Below are 19,266 nucleotides of genomic sequence, written 5' to 3' on the forward strand. Positions count from 1 at the left end.
TCCTGCACCAATCACTTTTTGCTTTAGGTTGTGTATGTGACTGACACAGTCTTGCACATGCCCCCCATAGTGTAACACTAAAGGACAAGGAAAGAAAAAACTAAAGAAGTAGTTAGAAATGTTGTACATGATGTTTTGTGCTTCTGTACCAGCCCAAGGCAACCACAGCCCTTTAGCAGTAAAGATCTGTGTCTCCAAAGATGCCCCAGTAGCTCTCCATCTTCTTTTCTGCTGATTCACTGCACATGCTCTGTGCTGCTGTCACTTACTGAGCTTAGGGAGCCACTCACAATATACAGTACACATAGAATAGAAATGTCACAATATAAGGCTGATTAGTAATTAATACACATAATTACTACATGGCAGCACAGAAACCAGTGCAATTAGCATCAGAATTGAATAATCAGCAAACCTGTAGCATCAGCTTATATTACAGCCAGGGAAGCTCATTTTCTGCTGGATAATTAGTGACGAGCCCTAAGCTTAGCTTCTCAACAGCCAATCAGAGCACATTGAGCATGTGAGTGTCACAGACACTTTCCAAGATGGTGACCCCCTGTGACAAGTTTGAAGTCCTGGATCATTGCTGCTATTGACTTTAGCCTTGTGCAATAATATCAGTAAATAAAACATTTCAGTTTGAGCCATATTCATTGTTAGGGTTTAGCTCTCCTTTAACACTGCAATGTTTAACCCTTGTAATTAACACGGTAAATATTGTATTTCAACGTAAAACAGACTCCTGTGCTTCCATCCTTTCAGTACGGGTAGAAAAAGTTCCTTTAACAAATTTCCCTGATTTTACATTTTCCCAGATCATTTTTTCTGGTCCCCTTAAAGGGGTGGTTCACCTTAAAGGTAACTTTTAGTATGTTATAATATGGCAAATTCCAATCAACTTTTCAATTGTTTTTGTTATTAAATTTTTTATAGTTTTATAGTTATTTCCCTTTTTCTTGTGACTCTTTGCAGCTTCCAAATGGGTGTCACTGACCCCTTCTAAAAAGCAAATGCTCTGTAAAGCTACGCATGTATCATTATTGCTACTTTTTAGGACTCCTCTTTGTATTCAGGCCTCTCCTATTCATATTCCAGTCTCTTATTCAAATCAGTGCATGGTTGCTAGGGGAATTCGGATCCTAGCAACCACACTGCTGAAACTGGAGAGCTGCTGAATAAAAAGCTAAATAAGTCAAAAACCACAAATAATAAAAAATGAAAACCAATTGCAAATTGTCTCAGAATATCACTCTCAACATCATACTAACAGTTAGTTTCAAGGTGAACGACCCCTTTAACGACATACTGACACCAGAAATTAAACTTTTTTACATCTATCATAATATTGCCTTTGAAAGCTACTTATAACTTTGCCATAAAGTATTTGCTTTTACATTACCCATCTGACTCCCTGTGTTTGTCTATGAGGGGGCTGCCATAGAGTATTAGAGTACATTAGTATTAGAAACTCTAACTGACAGGCTGAGATGGGACAGTCAGGTTGTAAACACAGTCAGGTTTAGAAACTTCAACTAACAATTACTTACATAAACAAGCCTCGCAGAAAAAAAAAAAAAAAAAAAAAAAACAATCGGCATGAGCTGTAGGTAACTTTTAGGGGCAGATTTATCAAGGGTTGAATTTCGAAGTACAAAAAAAACTTCGACCATCGGATAGAATCCTCCGACATTTGAATTCGGAGGATTTTATACATGGTACAATGGTATTCTGATCATAGCACGATCGTACTTCTAATCAAACAATTTTATTGTACGATTTTCCTTCGAATACAAAAAACTTAAAAATATGCTCTGGTCCCCAAAGGCTAACCTAGCACTTCGGCAGGTTTAAGTTGGCGAAGTATTGAAGTCTATGTTTTTTTTAAAGAGAGACAGTACTTCGATTATCGAATGGTCGAACGATTTTTACTTCTATTCGAAGTCGTAGTATCCTATTCGATGGTCGAAGTATCCAAAAAATTACTTTGAATTTCAAATTTTTTTTACTTCGAAAATTCCCTGGAATTCACTTTGACCCTTGATAAATCTGCCCTTTAAATGTACATTCATATTTTAAAAAGTAGTTTTTTTTTTTACAGGGATGCACCGAATCCACTATTTTAGATTCGGCCAAACCCCCGAATCCTTCCCGAAAGATTTGGCCGAATACCGAACCGAATCCTAATTTATGCAAATTAGGGGTGGGAAGGAGAAAACAATATTTACTTCCTTGTTTTATAACAAAAACTCATGAGAATTCCCTCCCCGTCCCTAATTTGCATATGCAAATCAGGATTCGGATTCAGTTCAGCCGGGCAGAAGGATTTGGCCGAATCCTGCTGAAAAAGGCAGAATCCCTAGATTTTAGTGTCAGTATCACTTTAAAAAGAGGGTTGTACTGTATTTGCCATGACGTGGTACTCGGTTATCGGCTGCAGTGTATTTTACTTCAGGTGCACCAGGTCATTTCTGCCTTCAGCCCAATACCTTTCACAAAATGCCAAACTGAATTGTGCCCAATGGTTGTGTTAAATGCCACTAACACTAGTGCGATAGATAAACACATGGAACGTGCCCTTAACCTCACAGGAAACCAGAACTAAATCTATTTCCCTGCTGTGGGACTATTAGGTGAATTAAATTAGTTTTACTTCTTGTCCAAATAAATACAATAAGAGAGGAGCATTTGGCTGTCGGGTGCTACCATACATATTCAACAACTGCACTCCAGCATGCATTCTCTTAGTGGATATGAAATATTCATCTTGGTATAGGTTACTAGTGACTCCCTTATTCCTCTCAAATTCAATTTTAAATTAACCTTTAGTGCCCTTAACAATGTCGGTCCTACATTCACCCTGCCAAGTGCAGCCCCCCAGAGCCCTCTCCCTGTCACTTCCCATCAGCCTCTATATGACCCTGCCTGCCTGTAGTTTACAGGATATTCATGTCACACAAGCTGCTTACTATAGGATATAGCATTTCCTTAAAATGCATATGCAAATTAGACATTTTTTTACTTCCTTGTTTTGTGACAAAAAGTCACGTGATTTCCCTCACCGCCCCTAATTTACATATGCAAATTAGGATTCGGATCAGCCGGGCAGAAGGATTCGGCCGAATCCGAATCCTGCTGAAAAAGGCTGAATCCCGAACTAAATCCTGGATTCGGTGCATCCCTATAAGTAATAGACTTTAATTGTACTATGGAAGCAAAACACAGGGGGTCACCATCTTGGAAAGTGTCTGTGACACTCACATGCTCAGTGGGCTCTGATTGGCTGTTGAGAAGCTAAGCTTAGGGCTCGTCACTAATTATCCAGCAGAAAATGAGCTTCCCTGGCTGTAATATAAGCTGATGCTACAGGTTTGCTGATTATTCAATTCTGATGCTAATTGCACTGGTTTCTGTGCTGCCATGTAGTAATTATGTGTATTAATTACTAATCAGCCTTATATTGTGACATTTCTATTCTATGTGTACTGTATATTGTGAGTGGGTCCCTAAGCTCAGTAAGTGACAGCAGCACAGAGCATGTGCAGTGAATCAGCAGAAAAGAAGATGGGGAGCTACTGGGGCATCTTTGGAGACACAGATCTTTACTGCTAAAGGGCTGTGGTTGCCTTGGGCTGGTACAGAAGCACAAAACATCATGTACAACATTTCTAGCTACTTCTTTAGTTAGGCTTTAGTTGTCCTTTAAGATATGTCGGTTAACTAAAAGGTCACATTATTTGCACAAAACATGAGTTGTGAGCGAGTGAAAGCTGCCATATTGCTTGCCTCAGACAAGGTGAAGTAGTTGCTGCATGGCTGGAATAGCACCAGACCATTAGTGCTCATAAATATGAAAAAAAACTGGCACAAACAAGTTCTTAAACAACAGCACAGTGTGTATTAGTCAATAACTATTGAACGGAGCATCAATCAAGAAAGACTGGACATTTGTTTTAAACAAAATGCACTGTAAGGAGGTATTGGCTGCAGGTTCTATTTACAGTATAGTATTTCTGCTTACAGTCATTCCTACAGCTCCTCTGATACTCCACTTGGCAGGTTCCATCATTTCGATCCAATAAGTGGGGGTCAGTTTGGTGCGGGACCCCCCATATCAGACTTCAACACAGTCAAAAGTGAAAAATCTGGTTGATCAATGGCGCAAAAGGTTTTGAATGTTACCTTTTGGGGCAGATTTAGCAAAGGTCGAGGTGAATTTTCGAATGAAAAAAAAAAATTGAATTTCGAGCTATTTTTTGTTTACTTCAACTAGGGAATAGTTGAAATTCAATTTGAAAAAAATCCAAATATGAAATTTATCATGTAAAATTCAACTTCAACCGTTCGCCATCTAAAACCCAGCCGAATTGCTGTTGTGCCCTATGGGGGACCTCCAAGAGAACCTATTTGGAGTCAATTGGTGGACTTTGAAGTTTTTTTTGGGAAAAACTTTGCATCTAATGCGCTATTTAGGGGTGCACGGAATCCACTATTTTGGATTCGGCCGAACCCCCGAATCCTTTGCGAAAGATTTGGCCGAATACCGAACAAATCCTAATTTGCATATGCAAATTAGGGGTGAGAAGGGGAAAACAGTTTTTACTTCCTTGTTTTGTCACAAAAAGTCACACGATTTCCCTCCCTGACCCTAATTTGAATATGCAAATTAGGAGTCGGATCGGCTGGGAAAAAGGATTCGGCCGAATCCTGCTGAAAAAGGCAGAATCCTGGCCGAATCCCTAATTCAGTGCATCCCTAGCGCTATTCCATCGATATTTGCGATTTGAATTCAGCCGAATACGGACCTTTTCGATTGAAAAACTGACCTATTCGAACAAAAAAAAAAAAAAACGACTTCATTTCGGTTGGTCTTTTTGAATTCAAATTTTTACGTTTTTTCAATTCGAAATTCGACCCTTGATAAATATGCCCCTTAATATAATGTCAATATAGATCCAGAAGAGCTTATGATCCAATGTCTCCATCACTTGTGCACAAACACACAAAAGCAATACAGAATTTCATTAGATGACAGGGGGGAGGGTTATTTGCTAAAAATCAGAATTTATCTAATTTTTAAAATTAAAAAAAGAAAACCATGACGCCATACCCAATTTTACTGTATGTATTAAAAAAAAAAAAAAGCTAGATTTAAATCGGTTAGGGTAAAAACTCTATAAAAATCTAGCAAAAAATCAGAATCAGTCAAATTTTTCGGGGGTTTTTCCCCACCCAAAGAGTCAGATTTTTGCCTGAAAAGCCCGGTGCAGATCACTTCAAAATAGGTTAGGGACCACGGACTTATATGCAACCTCAGCAAGGTCTGAGATGATGGATTTTCATGAAAGATTCAGCCGAATACCGAACCGAATCCTAATTTGCATATCCAAATTAGGGGTAGGAAGGGAAAGCACATAACTTTTTGTCACAAAACAAGTAAAAAAAATGTTTCCATGTTTCCCCTTTCCTGTCCATAATTTGCTCCAGTATTTGGACTTGTATAATATAAGCTGATGATACCGGTTTGCTGATTATTAAATTCTGATGCTAATTGCACTGGTTTCTGTTCTGCCATGTAGTAATTATGTGTATTAATTACTAATCAGCCTTATATTGTGACATTTCTATTCTATGTGTACTGTATATTGTGAGTGGGTCCCTAAGCTCAGTAAGTGACAGCAGCACAGAGCATGTGCAGTGAATCAGCAGAAAAGAAGATGGGGAGCTACTGGGGCATCTTTGGAGACACAGATCTTTACTGCTAAAGGGCTGTGGTTGCCTTGGGCTGGTACACACAAAACATCATGTACAAAGCCCCTTTAAATAGGGATAGGGACCACTGACTTATACACAACCTCAGCAAGGTGGTGGATTTTTATGAAAGATTCAACCGAATACCGAACCCTAGTTTGCATATGCAAATTAGGAGTAGGAAGGGAAAGCATATAACTTTGTCAGAAAAAAAGAAAGTAACATTTTTTTTCTATGTTTCCCCTTTCCTGTCGCTAATTTGCATATACAAAATTAGGATTCAGTTCAGTATTCTGCTCAATCTTTCACGAAGGACTCAGGGATTCGGTCGAATCTCAATTAGTGAATTCAGTGTATCCCCAACTAACCCACGTATAACAATGTACTAGCCAGTGGCTAGTACAGGCAGGGGACCCTGAGGCAGCCTAGGGCCCCCCAGTCGGGGTAACATTCCATCAATATCCTTTTAAAAAGAAGAGAAGAGAGATAAGATGGTGTCATTTGTATTCCTATTATTAAATCTATATTTATCCAATACGATGAACCTGCAGTCGTAATCTTGTAACAGCTCGTTAGAGACTGAGCACAACTGTGTTTCACTAGGCCGTTTCTTTACAATATGAATCCCTTTCCCAGCGGAACGAGTGATTTGATTGCCCCAGACCAGAGAATTACAGCCACTTCTTGGTATTTTCTTTAGAAGTCGCCTGAAGAGCTGCTGGAAATCTCTATTCTGGTTTCACAAAAAGGGGAAAAAAAAACACCAATCGTATAAAATCTCCTTCCCAGTCAAGTTAAGCAACTAGTTAGAACTCATTCATACAGAGAGCTCCTGTGAATTGGAACCATCAATTAGTGGCCATTATTGTCGGTGCTGTTTACACTAGTGAGAGAAGTAATCACAGGCTGCTGCACGGTGCAATTTCCTTGCTCTCTCCCCACCTCCTTCAGCTCAGCAGGACGACAACAAAACCCGACTTTTATTTTACATTTCTCTTTGCTTACGAAATCTCTCCATGCCGCCGCCATGTTTTCCTACTACGCCCTAGTTTTGCAAAGCCCATAGCAATCAGTGCAGGGGGCACCCCACTAAGAGCAGCTCTGCCCCTTATATCCCTGGTCTGGCCAAGCCAGAGATTCACCAGCTTCACATGAGGTTATTATCACTAGATCACCAACTAGTAGTACTCAAGTGTGCCCTAGGTTTAGCCAGACACTAATCTAAACAGCATCCATGCAGGAAAAGTCAATGTGGGCAAAACAAACCCTGCTCCCCTTCCATCATGTTTCTGAGAGTTGTAGTTCTGCAGTATCTACAGTGCTGTCTCTTCCTGCTTTCACAGGGAATAATATATATATATATATATATATATATATATATATATATATATATATATATATATAATATAATACACAAAAGCCATGAATATCTTGTAAATTATATCCTTATAAACAGTGAGTTCTGATGTCATCAGTTATAAACAGTGAGTTCTGATGTCATTTCTGTCACATGACTCACTGAAACTTGTGTATTATAATAAATAAAGTACCCCCCAGTGGCAAAATATGAGGATATTAGAAGTTACCTCGAAGTTCCATGACCTGTATAAAAACACTCGGCCTTCACCTCGTGTTTTTATATGGTCAAGAAACTCCTCGGTAACTTATAATATCCTTATATTTTACAAGAGGGGGTACACATATATATATATATATATATATATATATATATATATATATATATATATATATATATATATATATATATATATATATATATATATATATATATATATATATATATATATAATACACAAAGGCAATGAATATCTTTTATATCCTTAGAAACGGTGAGTTCTGATGTCATTTCTGTCACATGACTCACTGAAACTTGTGTATTATATAGTGAATAAAGTACCCCCTCTTGTAAAATATAAGGATATTAGAAGTTACCGAGGAGTTTCATGACCATATAAAAACACGAGGCCGGAGGCCGAGTGTTTTTATACAAGTCATGGAACTTCGAGGTGACTTCTAATATCCTCATATTTTGCAACTGGGGGTATTTTATTTATTATAATACACAAGTTTCAGTGAGTCATGTGACAGAAATGACATCAGAACTAACGTAGAACAGAGTTTAAACATTGCATTAAGGACAACACAAAAGCAAGGGATACAACAACATTAGGGGACATATTTATCAAGGGTCGAATTTCGAATTGAAAAAACTTCGAATTCAAAAAGACCAACCGAAATTAAGTCGAAGTATATTATGAAAATAGGTCAGTTTTCGATCGAATAGGTCTGTATACGGCCGAATTCAAATCAGTCGAATCTAAGTTTTTCCCAAAATAAACTTAGATTTATCAAAGTCCAACGAATTGACTCCATATAGGTTCTAGGAGGTCCCCCATAGGCTAATACAGCAATTCGGCAGGATTTAGATGGTGAATGGTCTAAGTCGAATTTTTAAAATCGAATTTGGAATATTCCCAAGTCGAATTACACAAAAAAATAGCTCAAAATTCGAAAATTCACCTCGACCTTTGATAAATCTGCCCCTAGGAGTATTACAAGGCACAAGAGAAAATGTATAAAACAGGTTAGAAATAACAAGCCCTAGCAGTTTCTAAACACACAACCAACATCCATGCCCATAACTGTGCCCTCCGTTTTTTTCGTCTTCCAAAGGTCGCGAGGACCAGACATGATATAAATAAACCAACAACTTTCATTTGGAAACCCAGAGAATTTCGCTTAATTTTGGAATTCAGAACAAGCCTGTTTACTGCCATTTTTATTTCTGTATTATAAAAATAATTGAATCTCTATGATTCTTGCGACTTTCAGATAAATGAAATAAATCTTTTTCGGGTCTTAAAAAACCCAGAGACCTCAGAGGAGGCTTCTTAATATCCTTCTTTTCTTGTGCCCATTTCTGCCGATTAAGTGCCACCTCTGTGGCGAGTAATAATAAAATCCTTCTAGCCTTTTTGTGTCTTTCCGTTAAAGGGGTGGCTCACCTTTAAGTAAACTTTTAGTATGTTACAGAATGACCAGTTTAAAGCAACTTTTCAATTGGTCATCTTTTTTTTTTTATAGTTTCTGGATTAATTAGGGATGCACTAAATCCACTTTTTTGGATTCAGCCGAATACCGAACCGCATATGCAAATTAGGGGTGGGAAGGGAAACTGTTTTACTTCCTTGTTTTGTGATAAAAAGTCACAAGATTTACCTCCCTGCCCCTAACTTGCATATGGAAATTAGGATTCGGATTGGCCTGGCAGAAGGATTCGGCCCAAACCGAATCCTGCTGAAAAAGTCTGAATCCTGCCCGAATCAGGAACCGAATCCTGGACTTGGTGCATCCCTTGAATTAATTGCCTTCTTCTTATGACTCTCTCCAGCTTTCAAATGGGGGTCACTGACCCCATTTATTTAAACAACAAATGCTACTGCTACATATAATGTTATTGCTACTTTTTATTATCATCTTTCTATTGAGGCCTCTCCTATTCCAGTCTCTTACTCAAATCAACGCATGGTTGCTAGAATTTTTTGGACCCTAGCAACCAAATAGATGAAACCGCAAACCGGAGAGCTGCTGAATAAAAAGCTAAATAATAAAAAATGAAAACCAATTGCAGAATATCACTCTCTACACCATACTAAAAGTTAATTTAAGGGTGAACAACCTGTTTAATCCCAGGTGCAATAGTACTACTACTTTGTCTTTAAGGGCAGGACTCGATGAAGCGTTTTTACCCAACAAATCGCAATGCGACTAAACGCATGCGACGTGTCGGGTCAAAACGCATCATCGAGCCCTGCCCTAAAACTAGAAACTGCCTAATTGCCTAGGCAATCACGTGAGATGCTCTCTGCAGACTGCACTGGTTCTCAGTGCCGCCATGCAGAATGCATATCAGTTACTAATCAGCCACACACCGTGGGGATGTGGTGCAAGTCTGATTTAAAGGCGACGGTGGGGATTATGCAATGCACAAAATCTATACTCACTGCAATACTCTAGTTATCCCATTTCTGCAGATGTATAGGGGCTTCACTTTAATTAATAGCTGTCAGATGTCCCCCAATCAAAGCAAAAAAGGCAACCTATTATTTTCCTAATAAGATACGTCATGCGAGTTGCGAGGTTCCTGCAAGTGACCCGGGTGACATTTATTATCGTTAGACATAGGCATGTGACAGGGAGATTTCGGAGAGCTTTGATTTATAGCGATTACTAATGCCATGGTGATTATTTGAAGGCCTCTGCTGGCCTGCAGCCTATTACTGCGCCTCCCTAGCAGGCAAATTAAATCCTTACTCTGCGGGGGTTCAGGTGGGCTCCACTGGTCACTCATCAGCCATTTAGATAAATATATATAGAAAATAAATGATGCACGGTCTGTTCCTCTCTGCAGAGCCTACACGGATTATCCAGCAGAAACCCCTTGCAATTCAGTAGCAAGTCAGCATATATAATGTTGTGTATAGAACCAGCAGCATCTCCAGAGGATCAATAGAAGTTCACATAATCAGAGGCAGGATACAGAATGCCTCGTTAAAACTGTCACTTCCTCAGTAGTGCAAAAAGCATGCTGGGAATTTGATTGTTAGCTGTATGACTAAGCTTATGCATGACAGTATATAGCCATACACCAACCTCACCCTCCTCCATCGAGTCATTAAAGAAAGAAATCTTGCAAAAATAAATATATGTATTATGCATATATAGGTATGGGACCTGTTATCCAGAATCCTTGGGATCTTGGGTTTTCCAGATAACAGATGTTTTCCGTAATCTTCATACCTTAATCCTACTAGAAAATCATATAAACATTAAATAAACCCAATAGGAAGGTTTTGCTTCCAATAGGGATTAATTGTATCTTATTTGGGATCAAGTACAGGTATGGGACCTGTTATCCAGAATGCTTCGGACCTGGGGTTTTCCGGATAAAGGATCTTTCCGTAATGTGGGTCTTCATGCCTTAAGTCTACTAGAAATTCATTTAAACATGAAATAAACCCAATAGGCTGGTTTTGCTTCCAATAAGGATTAAATATATCTTAGTTGGGATCAAGTACAGGTATGGGACCTGTTATCCAGAATGCTTCGGTCCTGGGGTTTTCCGGATAACGGATCTTTCCGTAATTTGGGTCTTGATGCCTTAAGTCTACTAGAAATTAATTTAAACATTAAATAAACCCAATAGGCTGGTTTTGCTTCCAATAAGGATTAATTATATCTTAGTTGGGATCAAGTACAAGCGACTGCTTTATTATTACACAGAAAAAGGAAATTTTAAAAAATTTGGATTATTTGGATAAAATGGAGTCTATGGGAGACAGCCATTCCGTAATTTGGAGCTTTCTGGATATCAAGTTTCCAGATAAGGGATCCTATACCTGTACAAGCTACTTTTTTATTATTAAAAAGAAAATCGTTTTTAAAACATTGGCTTATTGGGATAAAATGGAGAATATGGGAGAAGGCCTTTCCATAATTCAGAGCTTTCTGGATAATGGTCTTCCTGATAACAGATCCTAATCATGCATATACATATATAATGTAACATGCACAGAAAGCATGAGGGCTCTTACACATGAGCGTTCTGACCTGCGCTCCCCTGCGTTCCGTTTTTTGGCGTTCAGCCGCAGGGGAGCGCAGGAATAGACGCAAGTCATTATTTGAAATGGGGCTGTACTCACTCAGGCGCGTGTAGGCGCCGAACGCAGGAAAAATGCAGCATGTTGTGTCTCAACCTGCGTTCGGCGCCTACACGCGCCTGAGTGAGTACATCCCCATTTCAAATAATGACTTCGTTAGACTGCGTCTATTCCTGCGCTCCCCTGCGGCTGAACGCCAGAAAACGGAACGCAGGGGAGCGCAGGTCAGAACGCTCATGTGTAAGAGCCCTAAGTGTTGAGCCATAATTACCAGTACAGGTAAGGAATCAGTTATCCGGAAACCAGTTTTCCAGAAAGCTCTTAACGGAAAGGCTGCCTTCGATAGACTCCATTTTATCGAAATAATGCAAATTATTAAAAAAGATTTCCCTATTCTGTGTAATAATAAAACCAGCCTATTGGATTTATTTCATGTTTAAATTATTTTTAAGGAGACAAAGTAGGAAGATGCAAATTATGGAAAGATCCATTATCTGGAAAACCCCAGGTCCTGAGCATTCTGTATAATAGCTCCCATGTCTGTACCACGGACAATCTGCTGTCTTGCACTTGATGGGAACTGTAGTTCAGCAAATCAGCAAAGTTTGCCAGGTTTAAAAGATTGCCCACTAACAAATTGGAAATTCCCTCCATCCCTATTGCTCTTTATAACAACACTGCACAACGGGAAATTAAAACGGAGACAAAAGTGTACAGTGCAGAGACCACACTATTCCCGCAGTGGTGGGAGATGCAGTTCTGCAGCAGCTGGAGTAGCAAACGTTACCTATTACTGATCTAGAGGAGACAAAAACATAAAACCCCCTGTAACCAAGTGCCCCCACCCCTCTTCAGCTTTTATAGAGCACTATTAGAAATAATCTGATTTCCCCAGCACTTTCCCTGACAAAAGCCTCTATAACAGAACCCGGTGCTTTTGCTATTTATAAAAAAAAAAAATACATTCATAACATCCAAGAAAGTGGTATAACTTGGCCTTTGACCCCATCACGCTTCCTGCAGAAATACATCTCTTTGTCCCTGTGTTTCCACATGACAATGAGGATCTATTAAAGATATCGGATTTCTGGAGGTGGGAAAAGCTTCGGAGAACCAAGGGCCTGGAATATTTTTTTTAATTGAATTTTTTTTTTCTTAGCGCCTTTACAGGTTCCTACATGTTCTCTCCCGAATGTCATCCATGCGGCTCAGCTTTGTTGTAGTCAGCCGCTCGCTGGGAAGTGGGAACGCCCCACAGGAGTGGGAAGGATAAAAAAAAAAAAAATAAAAAACACACACAGAGACACTTTAGGTGATTTCACAATTAAAACTAGTGAAATGTATCAACTCTCCTCTACGAAATCCCCCTTTCTGGATGGTTCAAGGGGATCTCAACACACACACACAACTGAAGCCAAGAAGCTTTGGGATTTTCCAGGAGGCTCCTGGTCCCTTTAAATGCTAAACCCGGAGTGTGGAAATGAATATGTAAAGTAAGAAATACCAGGGGGAGGAAATCAGGTCTCACAGAGGAAAAAAAAACCCGTAATCGTTTCAGATTTGTATCGCTCTCCTGCGAGCCATTGTTGCAGGACTATACAGGCAAAGCTTTATAATAAATATATTTCATACACATCTCGAAGTTAAACACTTATGCGCCTAAGTAAGCGGGAGCCGGCCCATATTAACCCTTTCAGCCCTCGGGACGGTTTCCGGAACCTGCTGGGTCTGTTTAACCCCTTCCTCGGCGCAGGCAGGTAGCAACGGATCAGCGTCGCAGAGAAATGATTGTATTAGGCGTTGTTACGAACGAGCAGCGCCGTCTTCAATGCATCATTGATCAAAAATGTTAAAGGGGAACTATCGCGAAAATTTTCATTTAATATTAGCTCCAGCACAGTAAGACAAGAAACTATCTAAATACAATCAATTCAAAATTCTGTACGGTTTCCGAAATAATCAAGTTTATTTTTACTATCCTTCTCTCAGCATCTGTTTCGCCTCATTCTGGAGTTGGGTGTCAGATAAATGATCCAATATATCTTATAGGGGGGCTACTTTTGCCTAGAAGATGTATTAGGGCAGGGGCACAAGAGCAGATTCGGGGAGATTTAAGTCGCCTGGCGACTAATCGCCTCTTCTTCGGGGGCGACAATCTCCCCGAACTGCCTTCCGCCTGCTAAAATTAAAATTCGCCTGCGGCAATGCACTCGCGGCGCTTCGATTTCTGAAGTCGCCTAAAGTTTCCGCATGAGGAAACTTCGGGCGACTTCGGAAAATCGAAGCACTGAGTGCCATCGCGCTGCCGTTCTCTCATTATAGCAGGCGGAAGGCAGTTTGGAGAGATCGTTGCCCTGAAGAAGAGGTGATTAGTCGCCAGGTGACAATCTCCCCGAATCTGCCCGGTGTACCCCTGCCTTTAGATCTCACTCTATTAAATAACCAGACATCATGTCTCTCTACATGCAGGATTTGTGCAAAAGGCAGTTATTTTGTTTGTACTGGAATCAGTTATTTGTTGTGAGCGCAAATACATCTTATAGGAAAGGAAGATAAGATACGTTGGATCTAACTGTCAATGAATATCTGACACCCAACTGCTGCATGAAGAGAGAATGAAGAGAAACAGATACCGAGAGAGAAATAGTGAAGATAAAACTTGATTATTTCAAAAACAATGCCGAATATTTAACTGGTTGTATTTAGAAAGTTTCTTATTTCAGCATGAGGAAGCTTATATTCAATTTTCATTTGCGCGATAGTTCCCCTTTAAATAACATATTGGCGCCTAATAAAAGCAGGATTCAGCGCCGGCACACAAAGGGTTAAAAATGCAGCCTCTCCTCTATTAATGATATTAATACTTACTATATACCCCCATAGCTGAGTGTTCCCTTCCTTTTCCAGTCCCTATCTGGAGAACAGGAGCTGCACCACCTGCGTGTCCATCAACTACAACTCCCAGCATCCCCCGACAACCTTTACTAGCGGAGCTGGAGTGCAAAATGGCATTCTTAAAGGGGCCACGGGTCGGCAAAGCTTTCAGGACCTCGGCTGATGTTATAAATAGTAAAAAGCAACAATTGTAGGTGGGCTACTTAGAAATGCCCCCCCCCCACACTAATATAAGATGCCAGAAAATAAGAATTAAATGAAGTAACAACATGGGGGGAATAAAAGTGCAGCTGGGGTTGTACTGCACTCCAGAACAGGTTGGTGCAGAGGAACAGAATGTGTAATGAGATGAAGACTAATAATAATAATAATAATAATAAAGCTAAACAAGAGGAGGGGGCTATTTGCCTGAGTGTATGAATATGTAACATGGTCTCATTGTGCAGGGGCAGCAGCCGGGACTTGTGTGTGGGAAGAGGGGCAGGAAATGTATTTGCCCTGATCCTCCCCCTCTATCTGTGGGAAGAGGCTTTTTGTGTGAGTGTCTGCGCCTTATTCCTTCTTTCTCCCCCAATTCCAGGGCTTATTCCCTCGCACCCCTCTTTTTCCACCCCCCTCCACCCCCCTCCACCCTCAGCAATTAGAATAATCCGGAGTACTAATAAATTATGCTAAGCCGGCGGCGTGTGTATGAATATGAATATGTAAAATGCGGTAATGATTACCTGCTGCTGCCGCCGCCGCTGAACTCTCATCTTGACTCGCTGCTCCTCCGTCCGCCATTTTGAATATTTTAACCAAAATCGCCCGGCCGATAAGCCCTCCTCCTCCTCTTAGGTCAAACCCCCCTCATCACTTTTTTTTTGCTTTTTTTTCAACGTACTTTATTGAGAGGTAAAGACAAAGCAGCACAAGCCCCTCCTCGATGCTGGTATTTGATTGGAGGATAAGACGGCAACGTTTTTAATAGTGGAAGCACCTGCAGGTGCCTGGTTAAACGTGAATAATAAAAAAAAAAGAGTAGGCGGGATTGGCGGCCTGGGCTAAAGTTCCCTGGATGGCGCGCTGACGTCACCGCCAACGGTTTGTTTTTTTCAGGCGGGATTGAGGAACGAGCATGCGCAGTAGAAGGTGCTCATTTTCCCTCAGGATTGGACAGGTGAACTTCAGGTTGGCGGATTTCCAGCCAAATTGGGCTACTAATTTTAAGTCTTGGGCAGGTGAATTTCAGGAAGGTGGTTTTACAGCCAAATTGGGCTACTAATTTAAAGTCTTGGGCAGGTAAGTTTCAGGTTGGTGGATTTCCAGCCAAATTGGGCTAATAATTTAAAGGGATCTTGTCATCGGAAAACATGTTGTTTTCAAAACACATTAGTTAATAGTGCAACTCCAGCAGAATTCTGCACTGAAATCCATTTCTCAAAAGAGCCAACAGAATTTTTTTATATTCATTTTGAAATCTGACATTGGGCTAGACATTTTGTCAATTTCCCAGCTGCCCCTGGTCATGTGACTTGTTCCTGCACTTTAGGAGAGAAATGCTTTCTGGCAGGCTGCTGTTTTTCCTTCTCTGTAACTGAATGTGTCTCAATGGGACTTGGGTTTTTACTATTGAGTGCTGTTCTTAGATCTACCAGGCAGCTGTTATCTTGTGTTAGGGAGCTGCTATCTGGTATTGTTCTTTTGTTTGGCTGCTGGGGGGGGGGGGGAGTGGTGATATCACTCCAACTTGCAGTACAGCAGTAAAGAGTGACTGAAGTTTAACAGAGCACAAGTCACATGATTTGGGGCAGCTGGGAAATTGACAATATGTCTAGCCCCATGTCAGATTTCAAAATTGAATATAAAAAAAATCTGTTTGCTCTTTTGAGAAATGGATTTCAGTGCAGAATTCTGCTGGAGCAGCACTACTAACTAATTCATTTTGAAAAAATTTTTTTCCCTTTAAGGTCTTGGGCAGGTGAGTTTCAGGTTGGTGGTTTTACAGCCAAATTGGGCTACTAATTTAATTATTAGGCTTGATAAAGGGCCCGGGCGGCCTGAAACGTTGCCCTGTTTGAAATTATTTGATGCAATAAAATACACGTTTATTCATATCTACGGTATTCTGCTGATATCTTCTCAAATTGGGCTACTAATTTAAGGTCCTGGGCAGGTGAGTTTCAGGTTGGTGGTTTTACAGCCAAATTGGGCTACTAATGTCTTCTGCAGGTAAACTTCAGGTTGGCGGTTTTCCAGCCAAATTGGGCTACTAATTTAAAGTCTTGGTGGGTTTTGAATGTACAAACTAGCCAAGAATTGGGCTACTTTTTGGATCTTTGGCTAGTTTGTACATTGGAAAACAGCCAAGGTTTTTTTTGTTTTGCCCTAATGTGCCAAGTAGGGTTGCCACCTTTTCTGGAAAAAAAATACCGGCCTTCCTATATATTACCCAACATGCATTGGGAGACAGGCTTGGCAACCCTAGTGCCAAGCCTGTCTCCCAATGCATGTTGGGTAATGTAGTTTTTGTTTAGCAATTTGCCAAGTTTAATGTAAGACTACAATACCCAGCATAAGGGTTGCCGCCTGTTTCTGTTTTGACTCAAACAGTTTGTTTTTTCTGATGCTTGTTCGGGTCTCGAGTTTTGTTCGGTTTCCAGCCTTGTGAAAATCGAATAATCTGGCCATTCAAGGAATTATCATGTGAGGTTAATTTCTTATTACAGAAACAAAAAAACAAAACAATCAAAAATAATAAATTGCTTTTCTAAATTAGAATTGATATCTTTCAGAGCTTTCTGGATAACTGATTTCTGTATAATCCCATACCAGTAATTAAAGGATTGGGTTTACTCAACAGACAGAATAAAGATAAGAGATAGGGTTGCCACCAGTGTGGTTTTGAACAGCAAAACTTTCTGTCCGGTTTACAACATTGAAAGTGATGCGATAACCCACCCTGGGGGCATAACTTAACCTACTTCATTGTGCTTGCCTCTTATGTCATCACTGCTCCACCCCCAATGCTATCTGCCCCGCCCCCTGTGTTCGGGTTTAGACGCTTGAAAAGGTGGCAACCCTACCCAGCATGCAATGGAACTGACTTGTGTAGAAGTCGGGAGTTACCAGATTTTGGGCTTTGTACCTCAGTCTACCGTCATTCTCTGGTTTTGTGGTGACTTTCCTCAATTTCAGACCATTTTATGCCAAAAATCTGCTGGCCACCAAAAAGTCTAGAGGTTGACCTGTTTTACCAATATTTATGGAAATTGAAAATGTATTAGGCCTTAGGGGCCGTTATACCTCCTGGGCGCCCCTCTGGGTGAATCTGTCCCATTTTGCTTTATGGTAAAATGTATGAAACAGTGAAAATGTAAAAAAGGCATATTATCACATATAATTTATTTTTTTAGACTTTTTATTCACTGCATATATTGTGCTATTTTTGGGCTAGACGATATGTGTACAACATCTATTCTGGTATATATTGCAATATATATATATTGCAATATATATATATATATATATATATATATATATATATATATATATATATATATATTATTCATTTAAATGTAAGAATATCTTTTGACAGCCTTGTAAACTCTGCTTGGTGATGATTCATGCTCTTAAGATGGCCATATACTATAAGTGCCAAACGAGCGGATCTTTTCCCCCGATATGCCCACCAACGGCAGGGCTATATTGGGTTAATCCGACTGGATTACAACGAGGAGCAATGGGCTCCGACGGGTCGATCGTCTGAAAAAAAATAAACCTTTTCAATCAATATCGTGGCCAGATATCAAGCGGGAAGACCCATCGGAAGCCCCCATACACGGGCAGATAAGATGCCGAATTGGACCAAAAGGCCCGTGTATGGCCACAGTGATCCAATTTTGTGTCGCTTGACTGAAAATGGTGTATTATTAAAAAATAATTAGCCTGTTTAAAAAAAAAATACAAAGGTATTAAGATTAAGAAGGCGCCTCAGAGTTTCATAACCTTTATAAAAGCATTTCCCCTCAGGCTTTCTGCTTTTATATGTTTGTTTAGCTCATTGTAGAATTCTAATATTAAGGGATATATAATATATTTAGTGTGGGTAGTAATATTAATAGAAGATTTTGTCCTGTGCCGTTTTGACATTGTGAGGTGACTCCTGCAATGCTGCCCCCATTGGCTTACTTTTCCCGTGAAGAGGGCCACATCGCTACAGCGAAGAACGTAATTGTGCTCTCGCACTAAAAAAGCCAAATGTATGGTTTAAAAACTGGTCACATAAAGGAGAAGGAAAGGCATATTTAATTGGGGTGCCAAAAGTTAGGCATCCCCAAGTGATTATATTTACTTACCTCGGCTTCCTTCTGCTTCTTTCTTCAAATTTCCCGGGGCTGTGTAGGTACATTTCCGTTTTCTGAAATCCGACTGTAGAGCAGCAGACTAGTGATGTGCGGGTCAGGAAAAACTTAACCCACATCGGACTCTAACCTGCAAAATGTTGCCATTGTAGGTCCTGCATCCAACCCCTACTTGCATTTACTCGCTCTCTACGCTATTTCTGTGCATCTCTCTGGTTCCAAGACGGGGACTTTTCGGGAGCAGTGGATGAGTGTACTTCCTCTGACCCTATGGTTGGTCAAACTTCAACCCAAACCCGCCCAACCAGTGGTCAACCTGCACATCACTACAGCAGGACAAGTTTTACAACTACCAGAAAAACTAAATTACGTTTAACAACATAATACATATTGTTGTACAAACCATTCCATTGTTTTTTTAATAAAATATCTGAATCATAAGAAATCACCAGGAGGGTAAACCAAAGGAGCTCTCTAGAAAATACTCTGCTCCTGATACATACAGGTCACTGCTAGTTCACAATCAACCTTTTTGAGCACCATCGCCAAAGGCTACGCTAATATTTCTCTGCTGAATTAAGTTATCAGCCAATTAT

General features: G+C 40.1%; 1 protein-coding gene across 7 annotated transcripts in view; it reads right to left on the reverse strand.

The window, feature by feature from the left end:
* Positions 1 to 15,173, reverse strand: part of pou2f1.L (POU class 2 homeobox 1 L homeolog) — a 97,506-nt gene extending 82,333 nt beyond the window's left edge. For 2 of the 7 annotated variants that reach the window (XM_041581426.1, XM_018245841.2), the window contains exon 1: positions 15,053 to 15,164. Coding sequence is in view for 3 of the 7 variants with exons in the window: in XM_018245843.2 (XP_018101332.1) it covers positions 15,053 to 15,110 (58 nt within the window). In the remaining 4 variants the exon portion in view is untranslated. Of the gene's footprint in view, positions 1 to 13,151; positions 13,155 to 15,052 lie in introns of all 7 variants that reach the window. The other 5 variants (XM_041581427.1, XM_018245842.2, XM_018245843.2 and 2 more) reach the window with 5 other exon arrangements.
* Positions 15,174 to 19,266: the final 4,093 nt, after the last annotated feature.

This window comes from Xenopus laevis, chromosome 2L (genome assembly GCF_017654675.1).
Source record: "Xenopus laevis strain J_2021 chromosome 2L, Xenopus_laevis_v10.1, whole genome shotgun sequence".
Lineage (NCBI taxonomy): Eukaryota > Metazoa > Chordata > Amphibia > Anura > Pipidae > Xenopus > Xenopus laevis.